Source organism: Medicago truncatula, chromosome 3, assembly GCF_003473485.1.
Source record: "Medicago truncatula cultivar Jemalong A17 chromosome 3, MtrunA17r5.0-ANR, whole genome shotgun sequence".
Classification (NCBI taxonomy): Eukaryota; Viridiplantae; Streptophyta; class Magnoliopsida; order Fabales; family Fabaceae; genus Medicago; species Medicago truncatula.
The window spans coordinates 13580466-13608098 of NC_053044.1; the positions used below are offsets into that span (position 1 = coordinate 13580466).

General features: G+C 34.2%; 2 protein-coding genes and 1 long non-coding RNA gene across 3 annotated transcripts; 2 read left to right on the forward strand and 1 right to left on the reverse strand.

Moving 5' to 3' along the window:
• Window positions 1–2558: 2558 nt before the first annotated feature.
• On the forward strand, window positions 2559–3729 carry LOC112420509 (uncharacterized). The gene is made up of 2 exons (XR_003010680.2): window positions 2559–2842; window positions 3166–3729. It is a non-coding gene; the product is annotated as an uncharacterized lncRNA (long non-coding RNA).
• Window positions 3730–12058: 8329 nt separating this feature from the next.
• On the forward strand, window positions 12059–16517 carry LOC25490419 (putative disease resistance RPP13-like protein 1). Its single transcript, XM_013603843.3, has 2 exons — window positions 12059–16050; window positions 16146–16517. The coding sequence occupies exon 1, from the start codon at window positions 12216–12218 to the stop codon at window positions 16023–16025; it is 3810 nt and encodes a 1269-aa protein (XP_013459297.2). The 5' UTR covers window positions 12059–12215; the 3' UTR covers window positions 16026–16050; window positions 16146–16517.
• Window positions 16518–22260: 5743 nt separating this feature from the next.
• LOC25490420 (putative disease resistance protein At3g14460) lies at window positions 22261–26577 on the reverse strand. Its single transcript, XM_013603844.3, has 2 exons — window positions 22628–26577; window positions 22261–22531 (listed from the first exon to the last, which is right to left on the reverse strand). Exon 1 carries the CDS (start codon window positions 26457–26459, stop codon window positions 22653–22655), a length of 3807 nt encoding a protein of 1268 aa, XP_013459298.2. The 5' UTR covers window positions 26460–26577; the 3' UTR covers window positions 22261–22531; window positions 22628–22652.
• Window positions 26578–27633: the final 1056 nt, after the last annotated feature.

Consider the following 27633-nt stretch of genomic DNA (forward strand, 5'->3'; position numbering starts at 1 on the left):
TGATAAATAAGGTATAAAACTTTGTCAAAAAAAAAAAGGTATAAAACTTTTTTTTTTGACAAGAAAAGGTATAAAACATGATTATAAAATTAATCAACCATTAAATAATTGGCATTAATTGACATAGAATAAATTTATTCTCTTTTTTCCCTCAAAAAAAAAATTATTCTCTTTTTGTTCATTACTTTTGATAGTGAAACCCATTTTAATCCCTAAGAATATTCTAAAGATCCAATTTAGTCCTTCGAAAAAATAAAAACAATAAAAATAAAATTAGTAGTCTTGAGAAAATTTATCCAGGACAAGTTAAAAATTGAAAGGAAGATAATTTTTTTTGTTAAGTTGCTTAATAGTTAGAATTCATCTTTTAGGGGGAATAAGTGGGCCGATTTAAGGGGAATAAGTGGGCCAATTGATCCCTCAAAAACAAAAAGTGGGTCAACTGAGTTATACTCACGGAGACGAAAGAAAGTGAAAGTTATAATAGAAAAGAAATATGTGTATATTTATTATTTTGTGGTGTCTGAGGTTCGAACTCCGACCTTGCATATATTATGCATTATTCTTATCAACTGGGCTAAGCTTTATAAAGTATCATAAATATATTACCAAAAAAAAAATCATTAATATCATTAAACAACAACTTGATATGATAAAAATTAAGAGTGAATACACATTTTAATCTCTGAGAAATATTGCAAGACCAAATTTAGTCACTAAATAAAATAAATCGAGTCAATTTAGTTTTTTTTAGGGAGAGTCTATTTAGTTCTTAGCTATTTTATATTTTTTTAAGCAAAGTGGGGAGATGAAAACCATCTGTGAATCCTAGATAGGTTAAAATAAAAAAAAGTTTATAAAAGATTGAATAACATGTATAAAAAAAAAAAATCTTTGGTAGGAAGTTTGTATAAAATTCTAGCAAAATTGTTGGCGAATAGATTGCGATAGGTTATTGGAAGGGTCATTTCTGAAACTCAGTCTGCATTTGTTAAAAATAGACAAATGCTAGATGGTATTTTGAGTGCAAATGAGGTGGTTGATGAGGCTCATAAGACTAGGAAAGAATTGATGATGTTTAAGGTTGATTTTGAAAAGGCTTACGACTCAGTTGATTGGGGTTATCTGGATTCGGTGAGGCTGTCGTTTTGGGAACCTATGGTTAACCGTATAAAATCTAGATTGTTTGGTTGGCAAAGCCGGTTCCTATCCTTCGGTGGTCGTTTAAATTCTTAAGTCTGTCTTGACCGCTCTTCTTGTCTATGCTCTTTCTTTCTTAAAGGCTCCATCTGGTATAATCTCTTCCCTAGAATCTCTTTTTATAACCAACTAACTAAGTTGGGGTTGCTATTGAAATTTGCAACCAACTAAGTTTGGGGTGGGGGTACTAGAGAATAAAGAAAGAACATAACATGAATAATATGCCAAAATGGTGTATTAAAAAAAATATATATACTGAAAAAGGGACAAAACATTGAAAATCCGAGTAACTTCAAACTCCATAGACATGGGTTTTGTTGTCATGCCTAATATAAGCCATAGTCAACAGAATGCCTGCACACATATGCTATATTGGTGAATGTCAAACCATATGGACTAATAAAGGAACTGTTATAGCCTGATATCTTAGTTTTCATCTGGAAAATTATCTTATAAGGATGAAGGGTTGGACGATATGAACCAACACTTAGCAAAAGAAAAAAACTAAAAAAGATCTTTTACACCTTTCCCTCAACCAACTTCTACTGAAACATATACAACAGCTGCTTGCGAACGATGTCATGAATTTTCCCACCCTATAGACAACGAAAATACACAAAAACTTAAATAAAAAAGGAACTATAAATCATAAAAAATAAGACAACACAAAAATTCCTAAGAAAAAATCAAGGAGATGGATAACAACATCATACCTTCCCATCAATCAAAACCATTTCAAGTGAACCTTGATCCTCCAAGTTTCTCTACTAGATAGAACATCGCACAAGGAATCAAAAGAGTTTTCCATCTTCATCTTCATCTTCATTTTTGAACAAAATATTTGATCTATAATCTAATTCATGAATGATTTGTGATTTGCGACAATGCACAACACAACATCGAGTATTTATAGAGATAAATGTCTAGTGGAATCCATGAAATTAAAATTCAACTTTAACCTAAAAACCGATGTCGGGGTGAAAGCTATTAAAGCATGACAACAAATGACAAAAACCTGACAAACATGTTTTGCAGTGTGAAAAAACGTGCGGCGCACTGGAGAATGAAGACAAAACCAACCTTTAAAAGATGGAAGGAATGCAAAAACCTCTAAAAATGGGTGGCATTTAGCATGCACAAGGAAAAGATTTGTGCACCATGCACAACCTATGAAATTTTGGACAGTTGGCGGTAAAAAGGGTTTTTTTACCTGCTGGAACATTTTAATGAAACATATAATATTGTAAAATATTCCATTTATTGTTTCTGCTGCTCATACCCCCTAAAAAACCGCCACTTATCAGCAATTACTTGTCTACCCCCTAAAATTGAAACATGGAGAGTAAAAATTCAAACTTAATAACCATCGACCCCCATTTTGAATCTCACGTGAGTCTTCTTTCTCTCTTCCTTCACTTGAATCTCACAAAGAATCATTTTCATCTACCACCATTTTCTTCATATTTTCAGAAATTGATACTCACTATCAACCTACCCATTAACTTAAATTTCATCTTCTTGAACAAGATTGTTAAATTTTATTTCACTTTCCATTGAAGTTTGGAGATTTCAACTTAGTTTGGTTTCTAGATCTGGATTCATTAAATCTCATTGCTGATTTCTGAAATCTTCGAACTTGAAGGTATGTATAAGAATTTGTTAAAAATATTTAATTCTTTATTATGATGTAAGGTTTTTGAATACTAGTAGTAGTTTTCATTATTGAAATGCATTTTGAAGAAGGTGGTCACCATTTAAATTGTTGTTCTTGAGTGTTCTCCATGTTCGTCTTTCGATTTGTTGTTCTTCAGTAACGCCCGGTCGTGCTCAATTATGACACGGCCGTGTTTGTTTCCACTGGAAGATTCGACCCGAAGCTTGAAACTTATTGACGCACAATCGTCCTATATATTGGCACGGTCGTGCGCTAGTTGCTGACATTGAATGTGCATTTTTTTTTACTAGTATACCCATCAGGAATGTCTATGATCGAAAATGTTACCAGCTTAGACATCAATTTGCAAAAGACCAAGGCACTCAAGTGATCAACAAGACCAGGGTTGTGAAGGATCTGCACTCACGAATAAGAGTGGGTATTTATTCTGTTGATTCAATATCTAAAAGAAGATGTATGAAGATATCAGGCAAAAAATATTTCAAAAGTGAAGATGTATGGCTAGTCTGCAAATATGTGTTGTGTACATGCAAGTTTAACCAAGGTCCATGATCAACTGACCAAATTTTCCGAAGCATCGTTGAAGATGCATGAAGATATCAGGCAAAAAAAGTGAAGTGGCTCGAACTGCATATTACAGAACTATCAGAGTTGAATAATGTTAATTCTCAACTATAGGCTTTGGACTGCTGTATGCTTTGGAGATTTTAAACGTATATGAAAAACACCCTAAAAAAACTAAGAACATATATGGTCCTTGACTCCTTGTACTTGTTCGAAAAAAGAAATTTGTAAGATGGAGTATTTGTAAATGATGGTCAGTTCATGTTAAAAAGGCTTAACATTTTTTCATACTTTGTAAAAAAAAAAAACTATAATTACTTCATTGATGTTTGTTCTGGGACAAAAAAACACTTGCTTTGACATATCAAAGATTAATTGATTAAATCTTAATTATTTTATGCATCGAGGTAAGAAACATAATAGAAGAAATCAATAAACTTTGACTGTAGTTTTCATAATTGGATGAGTTATTGCAGATGAAAACTATGAATATCATCATTAGATTATGGCAGCAAGAATTTATAGGTTTTTACTCATTCACAACTTTAACAAAGGTGTAGCTTATGATTGAGTAACACTCAAATAATCCAGCACTGATGGCACAGCAACTGAGATCAAATGCATCAACAAGTTCCTTTGCAATATTCCTCACTTGGAAACTTAGATATTCTGACAGTTTGTGGATTGCCTGTGAAATGGAAAAACATCATTGTTCAACAATAATTTAGATTATAGTGTTAAAGAGAGCAAGGTCTACATCTTGACAGTTTGAGTAAGCTCCTGATTGAGTGGATGAAATTCAAACATAGGTCATTTTACTTCAAATATACTCGTAACCAAATCAAATTTACAAGCCACATTTAAACCATATTCATAAAGGAAATCATAAGCAAAGATACATCTAAAATAACACAGCAACTGAGCATGTACATTACTCTATAATTTATTGAAGTAGCAGAAGAAAACATGACTGATAGCCAAAATAAATATCATATAGTACCTTTTGAGGTATCACTTCCAACAGAGGCTTCACATGTTCATTAACACCAGTAAGCATAAATTAATAAAATTTGAAATCCACAATATACTTTGATAGTTTATTTTTAGGGTTAATGGTGCTTTACCCCCTGTAATATAGGTCATTTTTGGTTTTCCTCCCTATAAAATATTTTTTTTTAATTTACCCCCTATTAATTTTTTTTTAATAGGTCATAAAAAAACGACTTTATTACAGGGGGTAAAGCACCATTAACCTTTATTTTTATAGTAAACTATCATGAACAGAACCAATTACCAATATCACAAAATATATATAAGGAAGTTTTTTACTAGGAGAACTATTAATATTTGAGGGATCAATGTTAGAATCAATCCAATTAGACCAAGTGGTTAACCCAATCTTGTAAGCTTCCATGTTATCCATCTTTCCTGTGTGAAACAACCAATGGTAGGTATTGAAAATTAAAACATCTCCATTCCACTTGTACCGAGATGTAATGAAGTTAAGTTTTAAAATTCTTCCCTTTTCTCTATCACAAATCGTATCCATTAGGTACCCATCTTTCACCCATATTATTGAAACTTCATACATAATCCGAAAATCCGTATACAAAACTCCTACAATACACTTTAGAGGAGGGAAGGAAGATGAAACTCACCAAGAAGGAGAAAAATGGCCGTCAACCACTTTTCCGGCACGGTGGTTGCTGACAAAGTTGCTCCGATTGCAAAATAAACATAGAGGTTTGTTGTTGAAATTGAAATGGGAGGGGAATAAAATTTGATTATTTTGACATAAAAGAAAAAGTGAAATTGGAGGGAGATAAAATTTGATTATGTTGGCATAAGAGGAAAAGGGAAATTGTGTAACATGATTATGCCAAAAACAATATTTAAAGTGAAATTAAGTTTTTTTAGTTAATATTCAATTCATTGCATTTATTAAAAAAAAAAATCATTACCTTACTTATTTATTTTTTAAAAAATAACACCCTTTTTTTTTTTGTTAATATATTCTTTTCACGTAATCCACACTATATATAAATAAAATAACCTCTTTTAGCTCTTTTGTGCTCTATACTATGAGGAATTTTAAAATGAATATCAAATAAAGTCCAACTCTAGTAGAATGAACAAATTTGTTGAAATTAGAAAAATAATAATTTTGGAAAGGAAGATCAAATAAAGTCCAACCTCAATAATTGTGAAATTTAGAAAAATGATGAATTTGAAAAAGAATATCAAATAAAGTCCAACCCTAATAGAAGAAAAATAATTGTGAAATTTAGCAAAATGATGAATTTGAAAAAGAATATCAAATAAAGTCCAACCCTAATAGAAGAAAAATAATTGTGAAATTTAGCAAAATGATGAATTTGAAAAAGAATATCAAATAAAGTCCAACCCTAATAGAAGAAAAATAATTGTGAAATTTAGAAAAATGATGAATTTGAAAAAGAATATCAAATAAAGTCCAACCCTAATAGAAGAAAAATAATTGTGAAATTTAGCAAAATGATGAATTTGAAAAGGAATATAAAATAAAGTTCAACCCTAATAGAAGAAACAAAATTGTGGAAATTAAAAAAAATGATGAATTTGAAAAGGAAGATCAAATAAAGTCCAACCTTATTATAAGGAACAAAATTGTGAAAATTCGAAAAATGATGATTTTGAAAAGGAAGAACAAATAAATTCCAACCCTAGTAGAGAGACCTTAAAACGAGTGATGAAACTCACAACTCTTATCCTAATGACAATATTCTTTGACCTAAACTACTAGAAAGACCTCGAAATGAGTGATGAAACTCAAAATTCTTACTATAACTGAAAGAATCTTTGAGTCAAAGTAGTTGAATGAACGTTCAAGGACTAATCAAACATTTTATCGACTAACCAATCTTACAACTCCAACCCTAATGACAACATTCTTTGACCCTAATGACAAGATTATTTGACCTAAACTATTACAAAGACCTCATAACGACTAATGAAACTCAAAATTCTTACCCTAACTGAAAGAATACTGGAGTCAAAGTACTTGGATGAACGTTCATTGACTAATCCAAATGTTAATCAACTAATCAATCTTACAACTATCACCCTAATCACAACATTCTTTGACCTAAACTACTACAAAGACCTCAAAACGAGTGGTGAAACTCAAAATTCTTACTCTAACTGAAAGAATCTTGGAGTCAAAGTAGTTGGATGAACGTTCAAGGACTAATCAAACTTTTTATCAACTAATCAAGCTTACAACTCTCACCCTAATGACATGATTTTTTTACCTAAACAATTACTAAGACTTGAGAACGACTGATCAAACTAAAAATTCTTACCCTAACTGAAAGAATCTTGCAGTGAAAGTACTTGGATGAACGTTCAACGACTAATCAAACTCTTTATCGACTAATCAAACTCTTTACTGACTAATCAAGCTTACAACACTCATCCTAATGACAATATTTTTCGACCTATGCTACTTCCTGGATATCACAACGACTGATCAAACTCACAACTCTTACCCTAACTGAAAGAAACTTGCAGTCAAAGTTCTTGGATTAATGTTTTAAGACTAATCAAATTTTTCACCGACTAATCAAGATTAACACTCTCAACTTAATGACAAGATTCTTCGACCTAAACTACTTCCAAGATAGAATAACGACCAATCAAACTCACAACTCTTACCCTAAGTGAAAGAATCTTGCAGTCAAAGTACTTGGATGAATGTTCAACAACTAATCAAATTTTTCACCAAATAATCAAGCTTATAACAATCACCTTAGTGACAAGATTCTTCGACCTAAACTACTTCCAAGATAGAATAACGACTGATCAAACTCACAACTCTTACCTTAACTGAAAGAATCATGCAGTAAGAGTACTTGGATGAATGTTAAATGACTAATAAAAAATTTAATTCACTAATCAATCTTACAACTCTCACCCTAATGACAATACTCTTCGGCTTAAACTACTTCCAAGATAGAAGAACGACTGATCAAACTCACAACTCTTACCCTAACTCAAAGAATCTTGCAGTCAATGTACTAGGATGAATGTTCAATGACCAATAAAAATTTTAATTGACTAATCAAGCTTAAAACTCTCACCCTAACGACAATACTCTTCGACCTAAACTACTTGGAAGACTGCTAATTTTTTGATCAAGATGTCACAACAATAAATCAAACACACAACATTTACCCTAACATAAAGAATCTTATACAAGATAAATGTTAATTGATTAATCAAGATATTCACCACGTGGTTTTTATTTCATCAATTTTATCGTTATTATTATAATTAATTTGTATTACATTATAAATTTACTTCAATAAAATTTTATTCTAATCACAAAACTAATTTATAAATTCAATATAGATAACAAATTACAACTATTTTTTAAACACATCTAAATGAAAATAACATAAATACTAAATAATTAAATAAACTCGACAATAAACCAACAAAAAAAAATCTTAAAAATACAAAAACTCAAACTTGCTAATGACTAAATGTTTTGCGTATTTTAATGTTGATTTACCTTGACCCATTCAACAATAATGTACACACTTCAGTCACCAAAATAAGTAAAACTTGACATTTTAGATTTATTCAATAAATTATCTATGTTGTCTTTAATATACATCACACACTATCTATAATAGTGACTGAATTGTCTATTTATTACCCAACTATTACACCCAATCTATTCATATTCTAAATTTTCCAAAGAAAAAAAATTGAATTACAAACGTTAATTTAATAGCAAAGATAAAGCTGGTGGAGTGATAACAATTCCAATTAAAAACATTCATTTAATTACAAACTTTCCAATTATAAACATTCAGATTAATAGCAATTTTCGTTTTGTTTAGTGATAATAATAGCAAAACATATTTTAAATTTATATATACAAAATAACATAATACAATTTTACTACCCAAAAGTTACACACAATTTATTCATCTTCTAGTTTTTCCAAAAAATTAAAATCCAATTACAACCGTCCAATTTACTAAAACAACTTATGCTAATTTTTAATTCTTTTTTAGATTTTTCCATATTAAATTAAATGCAATTTTCGGTCAAAAATTAAAATTATGCAGGAAAAAAAATTTCCATTTTTTTGGGCCAAGAAAATTAAATTTGGCAGCCCATAGAAATTTTTTTCCCTACATTGCAAGCCTAAGCCCAATACAAAATCTACCAAAAAAATGCAATAAAATATTTTGATTTAATCAAAAGGGTGGGACCCACATGCCCTCTCTCCCTGTAAGGCAGCAAGTCACCCACTCCTCCATCCAAACAAATCTCAACCGTCGGCATTAAAATAATAATAAATGAACGGTACAGATTTAATTTAGGGTCATTTTTGCACAACTTTTGCATGGTGCACAAATCTTTTCCGTATGCATTGTAAACCCCACCCTAAAAATGGCCATCTAAAGTAAAAAAAATTGGCAATCCGTGGTGTGAAGTGTATGGATGATTTTATTCACATATGTTATGTTATCCATAGTCAGAGGCGGAGGAGCTCATGGGCTGAGGTGGGTCATGCCCCACCCCCAAAATTACATTATTCATGTGTTTTAATAAACACATCTTCGCGGTTTGCCAATTATATTATATTTTTTATTCTTCCTTCTTTTTATTAAAAAATGTTATTAATTGGCAGCGATGAATTAATGAAGTCACCATTACAGAGGATTTGACAAAACAATACATTTTATAGAGGAATTTATAAAACACAACTATTTTCAATTTAAAACAACTTTTTTTTTTGAAAGAGTTTAAAACAACTTTATATGTGTAATATAATAAAACACATATAATATAATATAAATGTTAAAATATCCTTATATACTTAATTTTGTTCTTTAAAAAAATAGTTAATTTTGTAAATACTTTATTCTTTTTTTTTTTTTACCAAGTAAATACTATATTCTTTGTTAAATTAAACTATATTTCGCTATTTTACTTTTTTTGGAGAAATTTTACTATCTTCCTTGATTATTAATATAATTTATCATGCAATGATTTTACTGATTTTAGTGTATTTCATGAGTTTTTTCTTCAATAAAAAATTAGACTAGTCATCTAGTTCAATCCGATTTAATATCTATATATATATTTTTTTATAAAAGTTGAGTTACACAGATAAGTTATTGAATCATTCAGTTAAATCATGTGGTTTAATTGATAATTTAGTTGTTCAATCAATTACCTAGTACATTGATCGAGTTGAAAACTAATATGATTTTTAACGTACTAAACAAATTGCCATAAAAAAATTGCCTTCCTCAAAAATAAAATCTAGCTCCACCACTCTTGGCAGCCCACCCTAATATTTTTTTCTCGCTCCGCCACTGTCCATAGTATCTAACAAATCAGTGTAACCCTTGTCTACATCAACCAACTTTTTTCCCGGTGATCCCTTGATACACCCTTGTACGGTAATATATCTAGTGTAGTTATGATGCAATGTTAATGTTTATAAGATGCTTATTGCATACAATCTGCTAACAAAGCATACCAAAACCAAGGCTACATGCACATATAAGATGCCTACTGCTGCAATTAACTAGAAAATTCCACTTTCTTTTTTTTCTCTTTCATTGATTGTATTTGAATAAAGTAATTCTCATTTTGTTATTGTTTAGACAACATTCTAGTAATCAAATTGGATGGTTTAGGTTTTCTCCCCAGTATTAATGGAATGCAAGGACGTAAGTGACCATGTGGTTTGATACAAATGAAACCACTGAAAGCAAACTCCACGATTACGGTAAAACACATCATTGAACTATGTTTTGCTTATTTCATTCTTAGTTTTAGGTTTGACGATTTTTTGTTTTCGGTATGTTTTCCGATTAGCTAACAAACTTTGGAGCGGGATTCTGGAAAATTACTATCTCCCACGAGCTTCAACTTATTTTAGTCATTTGTCAGAAAGCTTGAGACAGAATAAGAAGTTCAAGTTGATTGAGTGGCGAAAACAATGGATTCCAATGTCAAACAAATGGCAGGAATGTAATGAGTTATACCCAGTTAAGGCCAAAGGTGAAGGTTTAACAATCTCACAAGCTCTCTATGAAAAGCATTTTTCATAAAAATCATAAGGTTGTCACACAAATAATAACAAGGCCATCGGGTATCAGCTCAGAGGTAAGAGTTTGGCCTTATAATCTTAAGGGAGAGAGTAAAATGGTCATTAATATCACTTCATTCAATAATAATTTCCTTTTTCCCATTTAGTAAAATAAAAATAAAAAAGCTCTCTTAAATGTTAAGCGCGACCTAGGTCCTGGGTTCGAATCTATCCTTGGGCATGCAACAATATTAAAACTCTTAGCAAGTGCTTGCCGCCCATTTGAGTCCCACAATATTTGAAGGATTAGTCTTCGCAATTACGCGTGGAGGATACCCGATTTACCAAAAAAAAAAATTTAAGCGCCAGTTGTGTTCTGTAATATGCTGTCAATGGGTGGTTGTGATAATTACATTATGTATATATGTTATTTGCTGTACAACATCAATATTCTTGTATGCACCATATTAGACTGGTTGTATCCAACTACTTTCATTGGCTTCAGCAGTTCAGCTTCATTATGAAGAGTCAAAGAGGAAAAAATTCAAGGGACTAATTACCTTCTCTTATTTCGTCGACCTAACACCCATCAAGTCACTATCTTAGCAGTGATGATAAGGAAAATTGTAAGCTTCTACTTCTAAAAGCCAGTACCTATCGTCATTAGAGTTTCGAACAATTTTTAAATACTAGTCTACAATCGACTATATATCGTTCAAACTTCAAAGATGCCAATTGCTTTTGAAGTGTACAACTTTTCTATGTATATCTATTATATATTGTCGGGTGTGGGTCCAAAAATAGTATTGTTCTCCATTCATTGGCAGTACTCTTGGATGATAACTTATCAACAAATGATTATTGAGAAATACTTACGTGGTCACGATCACAAATAAAAAAGGCACGCATACATTGAAGAGAAATTTAAAAGAGAACATAAGTGAAAGATGTGACTAATTTTTTTTTTCCATTTATATGAGTGTATCTAAACACTTTTTATTTGTATTTGTGTCCATTTAAGACTTGCTCATCATTATTTATCTGTGTATATCTTTTCTTTTAATGTGTACAACTTTTTATTAGTAAAGGATCTATATTTTTCAGCTATGATATACTTATCAACGACTAATTATTTTACAGATAAGAAATGTTATAACCACACTCTCTTCTACATCATTTTTGAGATTAATTGATATACAATGACAGTGTAAAATATTTTTTTTAAACATACATCCAATCAAATCAATCTCGAGTGCCACTTTTATAGGTTTTGTTTTTTTTTTACTTGTCCAAGTCTATAGTTATATTAATATATATATCAACATTACTTTTAATTTTTAACAAAATTGATTAGAAAAATGATATATTGGTATATGAGGGGATTTTTAATTAGCAGACATTGCATATTTGAATCACTTTCCAAAAGTAAAAATGTATATAAAGTATCTGCTATTTAAAGATTTCGATGCCTTTAATTAAGTGTGCAACTTTTCCTTTTTCTTTGTATCAATTATTTTGTGGGATGTAGGTCCAATATTAACCAATGGTGAACTTTGCTTTCCCGCTTTCGAATTTTTCTTCTTAACCAACCATTCAAAAACAGTAATGTTATCCATTAATTCACATACAAGTCTTTGCTCCTTACTAGCTGATTTGGTCTAACAAGATCAACTGAAGATGGCGGCAACTATGATAGGAGGCGCTTTTCTCTCGGCAACTATGCAAACCTTGTTTGAGAAACTTGCTTCAACAGAGTTTCTTGATTACATCAAAAACACCAAGCTGAATGTCTCACTCTTGAGGCAATTAAAAACAACCCTGCTCACACTTCAGGCTGTACTGGATGATGCGGAGGAGAAGCAGATGAACAATCTTGCTGTCAAACAATGGCTTGATGACTTGAAAGACGCTATCTTTGATGCTGAGGATTTACTCGATCAAATAAGTTATGACTCCCTCCGATGCAAGATGGAGAAGAAACAAGCTAGAAACAAAACTAATCAGGTGTGGAACTTACTTTCATCCCCTTTTAAAAACATCTATGGAGAGATCAATTCCCATATGAAGATCATGTGTGAAAGCCTGCAACTTTTTGCACAAAATAAAGATATATTAGGTTTGCAAACTAAAAGTGCTAGAGTTTCTCGTAGAACACCTTCAAGTTCAGTGGTAAATGAATCTGTCATAGTGGGTAGGAAGAATGACAAAGAGACAATAATGAACATGTTGCTATCACAGAGAGACACAATCCATAATAATATAGGTGTTGTTGCAATTTTGGGCATGGGAGGTTTAGGAAAAACTACCCTTGCTCAACTTGTCTACAATGATAAAGAAGTTCAACAATATTTTGATTTGAAGGCATGGGCTTGCGTGTCTGAGGATTTTGATATTATGAGAGTAACCAGGTCTCTCCTTGAATCGGTCACTTCAAGAACTTGGGATAGCAATAATCTTGATATCCTTCGAGTTGAGTTAAAGAAAAACTTGAGGGAGAAAAGATTTTTGTTTGTGTTAGATGATATGTGGAATGACAATTATAATGATTGGGGTGAACTAGTAAGTCCCTTCAGTAATGGAAAACCTGGAAGCATGGTGATTATAACAACACGCCAACGAAAAGTTGCTGAGGTGGCACACACATTTCCTATACATGAATTAAAACTTCTATCAAATGAAGATTGTTGGTCTTTACTCTCAAAGCATGCATTGGGAAGTGATGAGTTTCACCATAGTACAAACACAACCCTTGAAGAAATAGGAAGGAAGATTGCAAGAAAGTGTGGAGGATTGCCAATTGCCGCTATAACAATAGGAGGGCTTCTACGTTCAAAGGTAGATATAACAGAGTGGACTGCAATTTTAAACAATGACATATGGAACTTATCAAATGATAATATTCTTCCTGCTTTGCATTTAAGTTATCAATATCTTCCATCTCACTTGAAAAGATGTTTTGCATATTGTTCAATTTTTCCAAAGGACTACCCACTTGATAGGAAGAAATTGATTTTGTTGTGGATGGCAGAAGGATTCCTTGATTGTTCTCAAGGTGGGAAAAAGTTGGAGGACTTGGGTGATGATTGGTTTGCTGAATTGTTATCGAGATCGTTAATTCAACAATTAAGTGATGATGCTCGTGGAGAAAAGTTTGTTATGCATGACCTTGTAAATGATTTAGCTACATTCATATCAGGAAAAAGTTGTTGCAGGCTTGAATGTGGTGACATCCATAAAAATGTTCGTCACTTCTCATATAACCAAGAATACTATGACATTTTCATCAAGTTTGAGAAATTATATAGCTTCAAATGCTTGCGAAGCTTCCTATCCACTTACTCCACAATGTTCAATTACAATTACTTATCCTTAAAAGTGGTTGATGATTTCCTACCATCACAAAAAAGGTTGCGTGTGTTATCCCTATCAAGGTATAAAAACATCACCAAGCTACCAGATTCAATTGGAAATTTGGTGCAGTTGCGGTATCTAGATATCTCCTTCACTAAAATCAAAAGCTTGCCTGATGCAACATATAAGCTTTACAATTTACAAACCTTGATTTTATCAAGTTGTGAGAGTCTCGTTGAATTGCCAGTACAAATTGGAAATTTAGTCAGTCTACGTCACCTTGATATAAGTGGAACTAACATAAGTGAGTTGCCTGTGGAAATTGTGGGACTAGAAAACCTTCAAACTCTCACCCTTTTTATAGTGGGTAAGAGACATGTAGGGTTAAGTATCAAAGAGCTCGGAAAACTCCCAAACCTACATAGAACACTTACCATCAAGAACCTGGATAATGTTTTTGATTCCGTAGAGGCACACGATGCCAACTTGAAAAGCAAAGAAAAAATTGAGGATTTAGAGCTAATATGGGGAAAACAAAGTGACGAGTCGCAAAAAGTGAAAGATGTGCTCGATATGCTGCAGCCGCCAATAAATCTGAAGAGCCTGAATATTTGCTTGTATGGTGGGACAAGCTTTCCGAGTTGGCTGGGAAATTCTTCATTTTCTAACATGGTATCCCTCCGTATTAGTAATTGTGAATATTGTGTGACACTTCCACCCATAGGGCAGCTACCTTCTCTCAAGGAGCTAGAAATATGTGGTATGATGATATTGGATACAATTTGTTCGAAGTTCTATTATGTCCAGGGAGAAGTAGGTTCCAATTCTTCCTTCCAACCATTTCCATCCCTCGAGCTTATAAAATTTGACAACATGCCAAATTGGAATGAATGGCTTCCTTTTGAAGGTATAAAATTTGCTTTTCCTCGACTCAAAACTATGGAGTTGCGTAATTGTCCTGAACTAAGGGGACATTTACCTACCAACCTTCCTTGCATCGAAGAAATTGTAATCAAAGGTTGTTCTCATCTATTGGAAAAACCATCTACTTTGCATTGGTTGTCGTCAATAAAAGAAATGAATATCAACGGCCTTGGTGAAAAGACACAGTTGTCATTGCTTGATAGTGATTCTCTATCTATGATGCAACATGTAGTGATTGAAAAGTATGTTGAGCTATCAGTTGTGCCAAAATTGATTTTGAGAAGCACTTGTCTTACATACTTGAGACTCCATTCTCTTTCTTCTCTCACTGCATTTCCCCCAAGTGGTCTACCCACTTCATTGCAAATACTTCATATTAAAGATTGTGAGAACTTATCCTTTCTACCTTCTGAAACGTGGAGCGATTACACTTCACTTGTGAGTCTTTATTTATGGAGTAGTTGTGATGCACTTACATCCTTCCCACTTGATGGTTTCCCTGTGCTCCAAACACTTGACTTAAGTGATTGTAGGAGTCTGGATTCCATTTATATTTTAGAAACACCTTCCCCTCAGTCGTCGAGCCTCCGACATCTTGAAATCAGATCCCATGATTCAATTGAATTGTTTAAAGTCAAGCTTCGGATGAACTCGCTTACCGCTCTTGAGAAGTTGTTTCTGAATCAAGGAGTGTTTTCATTTTGTGAAGGAGTTTGTCTACCTCCCAACTTACAATCAATTGTGAGTTTTTCCCAAATAACAACACCACCAGTTACAGAATGGGGTCTCCAAAACCAAACCACTCTTTCGAAATTGGTTATTGGAAATGATGATAATATAGTCACCACCTTGATGAAAGAGTTGTTGCTGCCTATCTCCCTTGTGGACCTGTCTATCATTGATCTCTATGAAATGAAGTCATTTGATGGAAATGGGCTTCGACACCTCTCCTCTCTCCAATATCTCTATTTTTGGAATTGTCAACAGCTCGAGTCATTGCCAGAAAACTGCCTCCCTTCCTCGTTGAAATCACTTTCATTTCAAATGTGTGAGGAGCTTGAGTCATTACCGGAAGACAGCCTCCCCGACTCTCTTAAGCAACTGACCATTTGGGGATGCCCATTGTTAGAAGAAAGGTATAAAAGGAAAGAACATTGGTCCAAAATCGCTCACATCCCTGTCATAGATATAAATGAAAAAGTCACAATATGAGAACAAGCTGTGTTCCCTTTTTCTGGTACGTTTTTCTTTTCCCTATCTACTCACCAATTGTTTGAACAATCAATCCAAAGATATCTCAAAATATCTCAAAATGCTTATTTGATATTTCAGGAGATCAAAGCTTATTTGGATGAAAATCAGATCACTTGAGAGGATCCAAATAGATAGTTGCAATTGATAGCCACAAGATTGTATTTACTTGGCTAATATTCAGTTTGCATTTTATTATCATTTGAATGCATCTTTGTATGTTTCCTTCCTAATAACCTGCTGCATGATCCCGTTAGACAAAGTAGAATGCATTAGGATTTGTAATATTCTTAATTTGTAGCTTTAAGTGAATGTTCATATGATACTGTTTCAAATTTTCTGTTTCACTGCTTTGTTAGCATGTGCAATATAAAGCATAGATAAACGGAACAAGTAGTATAATCCATGCTGCTATTGGTTCTAAATATTGGCAACTTGTTTGAGTAACATAAAGATTGATGTTCATATGCTTTTTACTATTTACCTCTCTTAAATGTTTGTATTCCTATAAACATTCGTTGAATTAATATAGCTGTTACATAAAATATCTCCTTTTCCATGAGACCAGTGTGCATAAACAGCAATGGAAGTAAATGCAACTTAACGCCAGGGACTAAAGTGATAACGGAAGTGTAGAGTCAGAGACTTATTTGTATTTAATCCTGAGTCAGGGACCTATGTGACAGCGAGTGATAGCGATTTTCGCAAGTGTACGAAATCATGCAAGTAGTAAAATTAAAACGGTAAGACCGAGTGTGGAACTCGAGGATCGTGTTATACTGTCGAATAGTATTTATAACTTAATTGAACAAAAAGGTACTGAATTTGTTCGATTGCAATAATGAAAATTAAGCAAAGTAAATTGGTTTGAACTTTATAATAATAAAGTTGTGAGGGATGAGTTTCACTAGATGACTATCTTAAGCTATCGACTTGAATATGACAATTGAATCCACTAATCAAATCATTACCGAATTCTCTAATTTATTCTTGCCCTAATTCCTTAGTGAGAAAATCATTAATCCTAAAATAACCCCTAATTCCTTAGTGAACTTAAGATTAGAATTAAGCATATTGAACAAGAATTCGTAATTGGTTTCAAGGGTTTGCATCTATTCCTAGATTACAAAGGCAAGAATTTATTATCTCAAAGCGTTTATAAATTCAACTTCCGTATCACAATATAAACCGTAAATCAATTTAAAGGCGGCCAAGCAATAAAAGCATTAAGAAAAGAGATAAGAAAAATGATTCAATAAACTTCATCAATAATCAAAATAAAGTCATATGACAAAAGACATGCAGTGAAGATCCAGGCTGGAGTGAACCAGAATTATCACTTGGTGATCAAGAACTTAGTCTGACTTTCAATTTTAACAATGATTCTGAGGGAACTGATACGAGTAATAAAATAAGAGAGCTAAGACTCTCTCTCTCTGAAAATCCACCGTAACTGTTTTTTCCGATGACCTAACTACCCACCAGGCTGGAGTGAACCAGAATTATCACTTGGTGATCAAGAACTTAGTCTGACTTTCAATTTTAACAATGATTCTGAGGGAACTGATACGAGTAATAAAATAAGAGAGCTAAGACTCTCTCTCTCTGAAAATCCACCGTAACTGTTTTTTCCGATGACCTAACTACCCACCAGGCTGGAGTGAACCAGAATTATCACTTGGTGATCAAGAACTTAGTCTGACTTTCAATTTTAACAATGATTCTGATGGAACTGATACGAGTAATAAAATAAGAGAGCTAAGACTCTCTCTCTCTCTGAAAATCCACCGTAATTGTTTTTTTCGATGACCTAACTACCCACCAGGCTGGAGTGAACCAGAATTATCACTTGGTGATCAAGAACTTAGTCTGACTTTCTATTTTAACAATGATTCTGAGGGAACTGATATGAGTAATAAAATAAGAGAGCTAAGACTCTCTCTCTCTCTGAAAATCCACCGTAACTGTTTTTTCCGATGACCTAACTACCTCCTTTCCGACTCCTTTTCACGGCGCTCCCTCTCTCATACACCGTGCTTCTTCTCTGGTGAATCTATCTCCTTTCCCTCTGAACATGGTGTGTCCCTGGCCATTTATGGCAGCTCTGGACACGACGGTGACCACGACGGCGAAGTTACCGGAATCTGGGAAATCTTTTGCCCAGGCCCTTTCCGGTACCTCTTCAGGTGATGCTTTTCTGACAAGTCCACCCCCAAAAGTTGTTATGGGAGATTCAATCCGTGTTAAAATCTCACAAGCTGTGTACAAATCCGGCCTAGCTGCTTGTAGATTCAATCTCCATGGCCGTTTAACTCTTCACAAAGGTGATACTCCATTAACAACACTTGCTCTGAAAACGAAGCTCAACAATCTATGGCCTCAATTGCAGAATTGGAATCTAATTCCTCTTGGTAAGGGTTTTTTTGAGTTCAATTTTAATTCTCTTGAGGATATGAGGAAAATTTGGGCCATTGGGGTTGTGAATTTGAAACCTGGGTTTATGCGCTTCTATTGCTGGACGAAGGACTTCACACCCAAAGCTCAGGCACAAACACACACACAAATCTGGGTTAGGCTAATGCAACTACCTCGAGAATATTGGGGAAAACAGACAATCTTTGAAATTGCCTCTAGTTTGGGCACACCCCTTACCATTGATGAAGCAACACAAAACAGGCGCTTTGGGTTCTTTGCTAGAGTTTTAATTGATGTTGATTTGAGTGAAAAAATGTTTGAATCAGTTATTGTGGAAAGGGAGGGTCATGCTTTGACCATTGTGGTACAATATGAGAAGCATCCATTGTTCTGTGCTCATTGCAATTCCATAGGACACAACATTCACTCCTGCTCCAGAATGAATGCTGATACCAATATTCAAGCCAGCAAGAAAGTTCATAATGTATCTTACAAAGCTCAGTTCAACTCTGATTTGTTCGACAAGAAGAATGCTAAACTTCCTGTTAACAAAATTGATGTTGCAAATGATATAAAACAAGCTCATCTTATCAATGTAGCAGTTGGTAATAAGCCTGCTACAACCTTGATTCACAATGAAATTCATGAGGATACTTTTGATTCAGCTAATGATTTTGAGGAAGGGGAATTTTCAGTTCAAGATATCAATGAATCTGAAGTACACAACAATGCACAACTTGCAGCTGATCAGCATAAGAATAAAGAAGATAGCATGAATCTCACACTCCACAACTCATTTAAGTTACTTGAAAATGATTATGAGCCTGTTACAGCGGAGGCTAAATCAAGTGACAAGGACTCTACTCCCATTATATTGGATATGCAAATGGCTAAAAATTCAAATGTGGAGGAAAAGTCCCTAGGGAAGGAAAACTTGGTTCATAGCACTAACATAGAGGATCCTAGTAAATTGGTAAAAAGGGCCTCTAAACCTGTTGCTTTGAGCTCAAGCACTTCTCTCGATCAGAGTAGCATCATTGGGAGGATGTCATTCCCCAATGTTACTTCTGTGTCATTTGGGAATGTTAGGGACCCCATTTTTGATGAGAACATCATACTGCAGCCTATCATTTCACCCATCACCACTTATGATGAGATTTTGGGGCAAGACAAGAGAAAGGTGCAAATTACTGATGGCCCTATAAATAGATCAGTTGCCTGTACGAAAGATGGTAAAGCCTTGAGCAGGTTCTGGGGAGATGAAGACACTGATGCTACTGACAGCACAATTGACCCAGAAACTGATTCTGAAGTGAATAAAGCCAAGTCTCCAGATGCTACTAAGTACCTGATCTCACCTTATGATGTGGTAAAGCAAACAAAAAAAGGCAGACCCAAGAAGCAAAAGAGTCCAACAGACAAAAATGGAGGATCGGAAAATGAGTGCATTCAAACCCGTGCTAAGAGTGGCATATCTAAAGCTTATAAATCATGATGTGTATGTCTTGGTTTAGGCTTTAGTTTGTTGCTTTGTTTCTTTGTGTTTGTGTCATTTTAATGTAACTTGTTACCACCCTCAGTAGCAGGGTGTGTTTTCCATCTTATCCCACCTTAGAAGTGATTTAAGGCTACTTAGGAAGTGTCTCTGCTTTACTGTCTCTATTGTCTAATTGGGTATTGGCTTAGTCCCCCCAATTTTGTACTTTTTCCTTTATTCTTTTATTGCATTTTTCTAGCTTTATAAAAAAAAAAGTCATATGACAAAAGTTGTCATCTAGATAATCTCATCCCTAACAATTGAGAATCTAGCTACTCATGATGTTTGTCAAAAGATAAAAGAGAATTGAGAATTACACATAAAACTACCCTTGATTGATGATCAAAGCCAGTTGAATCACCCTCCAATTGGTCTCCCAATGGTGCAGCCGTAACCCTTGTGTTTTTCGTTCTCCTCTCGGTTTCCAACCTCGTTCTTTTCTTTTGTGATAGCTTATATACCTCCTTCTCTCAAGTGAATCACGTCATTCATCATTTGTTTCCTCCAATCACATTATTCTTTCATGTACATGTGTCTTATGGTTTGTTGTTGTGGGGCCACATGAATAAAAAGAAATAGGAAAACCCAATTACAAATCCCACGTGCTGACCAATGAGAAGCGCAATTGAATTCACCAAAAGGGTAGTAGAGAAATGGTTATGCACTTTGCTGGAAAATGGTCATGTGCCTTGAATTAATCATCTCTAACTTCTGGAGTATATAAGTTCACATTATCAACTCAACCTAAAAAAATTAAATAGAGAGCAAAAACTCCAAGAATTTATTTGGTTAAGGAGAATTTGAAACATAAATGAATAACATGACTGAACATTTCTAAAATTCTCTTTTTGCTCAGTTTGAAAATTGACTGTAAAAAATACTAACTAATGAGACATTATCAGCGAGCAACAAGGACTAAAGTGACTATTTCCTCATTTTTCCAAGCACTCATCCATTCGCAAAAGTGGGTAAATAGGGGACTGCCTTGGAGGTCACCCTACCCTTATATAAACACTTGCTAGTTAGTGTGGCTCACCAATGTGGGACATTTTTAAGTCACACACACTAGTTCTTACCATGTGTTTTTCTATCCAACTTCCACTAGAATCAACGAGTGTTCCAACAATTACCCTTACATATATATGAAAAGAGAATATTTTAATGAACTGGCTTGCCTCTCAGGAGTGAGTTCCAATTCAAATATTTGTGGAGACTTTCTCATTTTAATTTTTGGTCCGTTTTAAATGAGTGAATGGCTAAAACTCAAAAACAATGAGAATAGGATTCAAACTCCATATAGCCAGGTTTTAACAATGGACATGACGAGTAGAGCATCTGAAATCCTATTCCAAAGTTAATATGTATAGTATCTATTTAACCATGGACTAAATACAATTTTTCAAACATATATTTAGTTTGTTAGTTGATTATAGGATTGTATAGAGCAAGCACACCATAATATCGTGTACGATGACCATTGTCTTAGAATCTACTAACAATATCATCGCCTATTGCAACATCTGAAACAACTCAAAAACATGAATTTATAATTTGTAATGACGAACATGGATATGTAAGTGGGAACTAATAATTTTCTGCATCAACATAAATCTTGCAATCTGGTATAAAAGATGGAAAGTGGATCAAGATTCATTGTGTGTCTGTCGTGAATTGCAGCTTCCTCCGCCATAAATAATGACTTGGACCTTTGTGTCTCACTTTGTATCTGCGCTAAACAATTATAGGTTTTTCAATATCACTTTTTCTCTCCACCTTTTGTCGTCGTTAGAATCCACGGTGATTGAATTGTTAGATGGAAGAAATAGACTGTTCTATACTAAATGATTTGAGGAATTGTTGACAAAATGTGCAGTTATTAAGGAATTTTGGTGTAGTATGATCACATATACATTCAGATAATTCTTTCACATGAAATACATATTTAGCTAATTGTCGCTGACTTGCTGTCTGAAAGAATAATCTGCTTGTGAACAGTGCTTGGTTTACTTATACACTTTCTTGAAGCGAAATGAAATGAATTAAACTGGATCTTAAGGTCAGAGCCAGGTTCAACTATATGATTTTGAAGAAATGAAACTGTTTATTTATGTTCCAGAGAGGAAATTTCATTTACTTCCATTGCTGTTTATGCACACTGGTCTCATGAAAAAGGAGATATTTTATGTAACAGCTATATTAATTCAACGAATTTTTATAGGAATACGAACATTTAAGAGAGGTAAATAGTAAAAAGCATATAAACATCAATCTTTATGTTACTCAAACAAGTTGCCAATATTTAGAACCAATAGCAGCATGGATTATACTACTTGTTCCGTTTATCTATGCTTTATATTACACATGCTAACAAAGCAGTGAAACAGAAAATTTGAAATGATAATAAAATGCAAACTGAATATTAGCCAAGTAAATACAATCTTGTGGCTATCAATTGCAACTATCTATTTGGATCCTCTCAAGTGAACTGATTTTCATCCACATAAGCTTTGATCTCCTGAAAATATCAAATAAGCATTTTGAGATATTTTAAGATATCTTTGGATTGATTGTTCAAACAATTGATGAGTAGATAGGGAAAAGAAAAACGTACCAGAAAAAGGGAACACAGCTTGTTCTCATATTGTGACTTTTTCATTTATGTCTATGACAGGGATGTGAGCGATTTTGGACCAATGTTCTTTCCTTTTATACCTTTCTTCTAACAATGGGCATCCCCAAATGGTCAGTTGCTTAAGAGAGTCGGGGAGGCTGTCTTCCGGTAATGACTCAAGCTCCTCACACATTTGAAATGAAAGTGATTTCAACGAGGAAGGGAGGCAGTTTTCTGGCAATGACTCGAGCTGTTGACAATTCCAAAAATAGAGATATTCGAGAGAGGAGAGGTGTCGAAGCCCATTTCCATCGAAGGACTTCATTTCATAGAGATCAATGATAGACAGGTCCACAAGGGAGATAGGTAGCAACAAATCCTTCATCAAGGTGGTGACTATATTATCATCATTTCCAATAACCAGTTCTGAAAGAGTGGTTTGGTTTTGGAGACCCCATTCTGTAACTGGTGGTGTTGTTATTTGGGAAAAACTCACAATTGATTGTAATTTGGGAGGTAGACAAACTCTTTCACAAAATGAAAACACTCCTTGATTCAGAAACAACTTCTCAAGAGCAGTGAGCGAGTTCATCCGAAGCTTGACTTTAAACAATTCAATTAAATCATGGGATCTGATTTCAAGATGTCGGAGGCTCGACGACTGAGGTGAAGGTGTTTCTAAAATATAAATGGAATCCAGACTCCTACAATCACTTAAGTCAAGTGTTTGGAGCACAGGGAAACCATCAAGTGGGAAGGATGTAAGTGCATCACAACTACTCCATAAATAAAGACTCACAAGTGAAGTGTAATTGCTCCACGTTTCAGAAGGTAGAAAGGATAAGTTCTCACAATCTTTAATATGAAGTGATTGCAATGAAGTGGGTAGACCACTTGAGGGAAATGCAGTGAGAGAAGAAAGAGAATGGAGTCTCAAGTATGTAAGACAAATGCTTCTCAAAATCAATTTTGGCACAACTGATAGCTCAGCACACTTTTCAATCACTACATGTTGCATCATAGATAGAGAATCACTATCAAGCAATGACAATTGTGTCTTTTCACCAAGCCCATTGATATTCATTTCTTTTATTGACGACAACCAATGCAAAGTAGATGGTTTTTCCAATAGATGAGAACAACCTTTTATTACAATTTCTTCGATGCAAGGAAGGTTGGTAGGCAAATGTCCCCTTAGTTCAGGACAATTACGCAACTCCATAGTTTTGAGTCGAGGAAATGCAAATTTTATACCTTCAAAGGGAAACCATTCATTCCAATTTGGCATGTTGTCAAATTTTATAAGCTCGAGGGATGGAAATGGTTGGAAGGAAGAATTGGAACCTACTTCTCCCTGGACATAATAGAACTTCGAACAAATTGTATCCAACATCATCATACCACATATTTCTAACTCCTTGAGAGAAGGTAGCTGCCCTATGGGTGGAAGTGTCACACAATATTCACAATTACTAATACGGAGGGATACCATGTTTGAAAATGAAGGATTTCCCAGCCAACTTGGAAAGCTTGTCCCACCATACAAGCAAATATTCAGGCTCTTCAGATTTATTGGCGGCTGCAGCATATCGAGCACAACTTTCACTTTTTGCGACTCGTCACTTTGTTTTCCCCATATTAGCTCTAAATCCTCAATTTTTTCTTTGCTTTTCAGGTTGGCATCGTGTGCCTCTCCGGCATCAACAACATTATCCAGGTTCTTGATGGTAAGTGTTCTATGTAGGTTTGGGAATTTTTCGAGCTCTTTGATACTTAACCCTACATGTCTCTTACCCACTATAAAAAGGGTGAGAGTTTGAAGGTTTTCTAGTCCCACAATTTCCACAGGCAACTCACTTATGTTAGTCCCACTTATATCAAGATGACGTAGACTGACTAAATTTCCAATTTGTACTGGCAATTCAATGAGACTCTCACAACTTGATAAAATCAAGGTTTGTAAATTGTAAAGCTTATATGCTGTATCAGGCAAACTTTTGATTTTAGTGAAGGAGATATCTAGATACCGCAACTGCACCAAATTTCCAATTGAATCTGGTAGCTTGGTGATGTTTTTATACCTTGATAGGGATAACACACGCAACCTTTTTTGTGATGGTAGGAAATCATCAACCACCTTTAAGGATAAGTAATTGTAATTGTACATTGTGGAGTAAGTGGATAGGAAGCTTCGCAAGCATTTGAAGCTGTATAATTTCTCAAACTTAATGAAAATGTCATGGTATTCTTGGTTATATGAGAAGTGTCGAACATTTTTAGGGATGTCACCACATTCAAGTCTACAACAACTTTTTGCTGATACGAATGTAGCTAAATCATTGACAAGGTCATGCATGACAAACTTCTCTTCATGAGCATCATTGCTTAATTGTTGAATTAACGATCTTGATAACAATTCAGCAAAACAATCATCACCAACTTCCTCCACCACATTTTCGCCTTGAGAATAATCAAGGAGGCCTTCTGCCATCCACAACAAAACCAGTTTTTTCCTCTCAAGTGGGTAATCCTTTGGAAAAATAGAACAATAGGCGAAACATCTTTTCAAATGAGAAGGAAGATATTGATAACTCAAATGCAAAGCAGGCAAAACTTTATCATTTCGTAAGTTCCATATATTGCTGTTGAGAATTGAAGTCCACTCCTTTTCAACTACCTTTGAACGCATAAGTCCTCCAAGTGTCTTGGCAGCTATTGGCAATCCACCACATTTTTTAGCAATCTTCCTGCCAATCTCTTCTAGGTTTGGGTATTTACGGCGATCACAGTCCTTACTACCAAATGCATGTTTCGAGAGTAAAGACCAACAATCTTCATGAGATAGAGGTTCTAATGCATGAATAGGAAATGTGTGTGCCACCTCTGCAACTTTTTGTTGGCGAGTTGTTATAATCACCGAACTTCCAGGTTTTCCATCATTGAGTGGACTTACTAGCTCAAGCCAATCATTGTAATCATCATTCCACAAATCATCTAACACAAACAAAAATCTTTTCTCCCTCGAGTTCTTTTTCAATTCAACTCGAAGGATATCAAGATTATCGCTTTCCCAAACCTTTGAAGCAGATGATGTTGTACTTTTAACAACAGATTCAAGGAGAGACTTGGTTATTCTAACAACATCGAAATCCTCCGATACACAAACCCAGACTTTGAAATCAAAATGTTGTTCAACTTTCACATCATTGTAAACAAGCTGTGCAAGGGTCGTTTTACCGACGCCTCCCATACCCAAAATTGCGACAACACCTAAATTATTATTTCTGCTGGTGCTGCGGTCTGATATCAGCATATTGATGAGTCTATCTTTATCATCATTCCTACCCACCACGTCAGATTGATTTAGCACTGAACTTGAAGGGGTTCTAGAAGAAACTCCACCACTTACCGTTCTTTGCAAGCCAAGTGTATCTTTCTGGTGGACAAAAGTTTGCAGCCTTTTACACATCTTCTCCATCTTGGAATTGATCTTTATAGTTGAAGGCAGGTTCTGCAGCTGATCAACTGGTGTTTTCTCCACCGTGGACTTCAGGACATGGTAGCTTATTAAGTCAAGCAAATCTTCAGCATCAAATATTGCATCTTTCAAGTCATCAAGCCATTGTTTGACAGGAAGATCTTTGAACTGTTTCTGCTCTGCATCAACCAGCACAGCTTGAAGAGCAAACAGTGTTGTTTTCAACTCTGCCAGTTGTGAGTAATTGAGCTTTGTGTTTTTTACGAAACCACGAAACTCTGATGAGGTAAGCTTCTCAGCTATGGTTTGAATGGTAGCTGAGAGAAACGCACCTCCCACCAAAGCTGCAGCCATGTTTGCTTGGTAAAGTAAATTAGCAAGGAAGTAAGTTGTAAATAAAGTTTTGAGAGAATTTTTTTGAAGAAATGTGAATGGATACAGTAATGGATCAAGAGTAAACACTGTCCAATTAAAAATTGCCATTGGCATTTGTGGACTTCAATAAACAAATAAAAGAATATGGAAAAATTTGAAAAGAAAGATGAATCTGTCTTTGTATGTGGAGTGTTAGGCCGGCAATGTAAATTATGATATTTTATACAATCATTCACTAACGACCACAACCTAAGTCTTTGTATTAAACCTTTTATTTTTATATGCTGATGTTTCCTAATAAGTAAATAAATCAAATTAAGAAATATATAATTAGCAAGACGTGTATTAAGAAATACCTAATAATTGCAATGTATTTGCTGCTTTTCCACAAGTCTTTCATCTATGATCACATCAGGGACAAGGACAGAGCCAGGAATTTATCTCATGGGGGACCAAATTTAAGAATATAACATAGTAAAGAAAAACCAAATTTTTATATGCATATACAACATACACAAAATTTAAGAGTGCGGAAATTTAAGATTATATCATGAACATTGAATCGTTGGTAGTGACTAAGAGTGCAGAAATGACAACATGCAATAAGTAAAAAAATATGAGTGAAATTGCATCAAGTAATGATTAAATAACGGTCGCGGTCAAGTATAGGATTTCGCTATTTTGGCTTGCGTTACGGATTGTGGTTGTCGCTTTGTGAAGTAATTACAACATTGCACAACTCTTAAATAATGATAGTAACATAAAGAACTTAAACAAGAGATAGATTTGGAGTTCTAAACTAGACAAGGAGACAACATTGTGTAATTTATGATCAAATATGTACTAAAAATATGATTTTCATCTATCTCAATTGAAAAAAATATCCGGAGTCTATTTCTATTGCCATGAAAGGCATTTTTGCGGCCGTAACAGTGTTTCGTCGCAGCTGTAACGGAGTTTCGTCATGAATTTTGTTTAGTCTATAAAAACGGTGACAGACCTATACCTTTTTGTCGGCTACCTATACCTTTTTGTCGAGGCATTTTCTCGGTAGCGGTCCATTTTTTAAAACCTTGCAAGTAATCATAAATTGATGTTTCAGTTAAGGTTCTTTAGTAAGTTGCAGAAAAAATTTCACTTTATTTTTCTATGT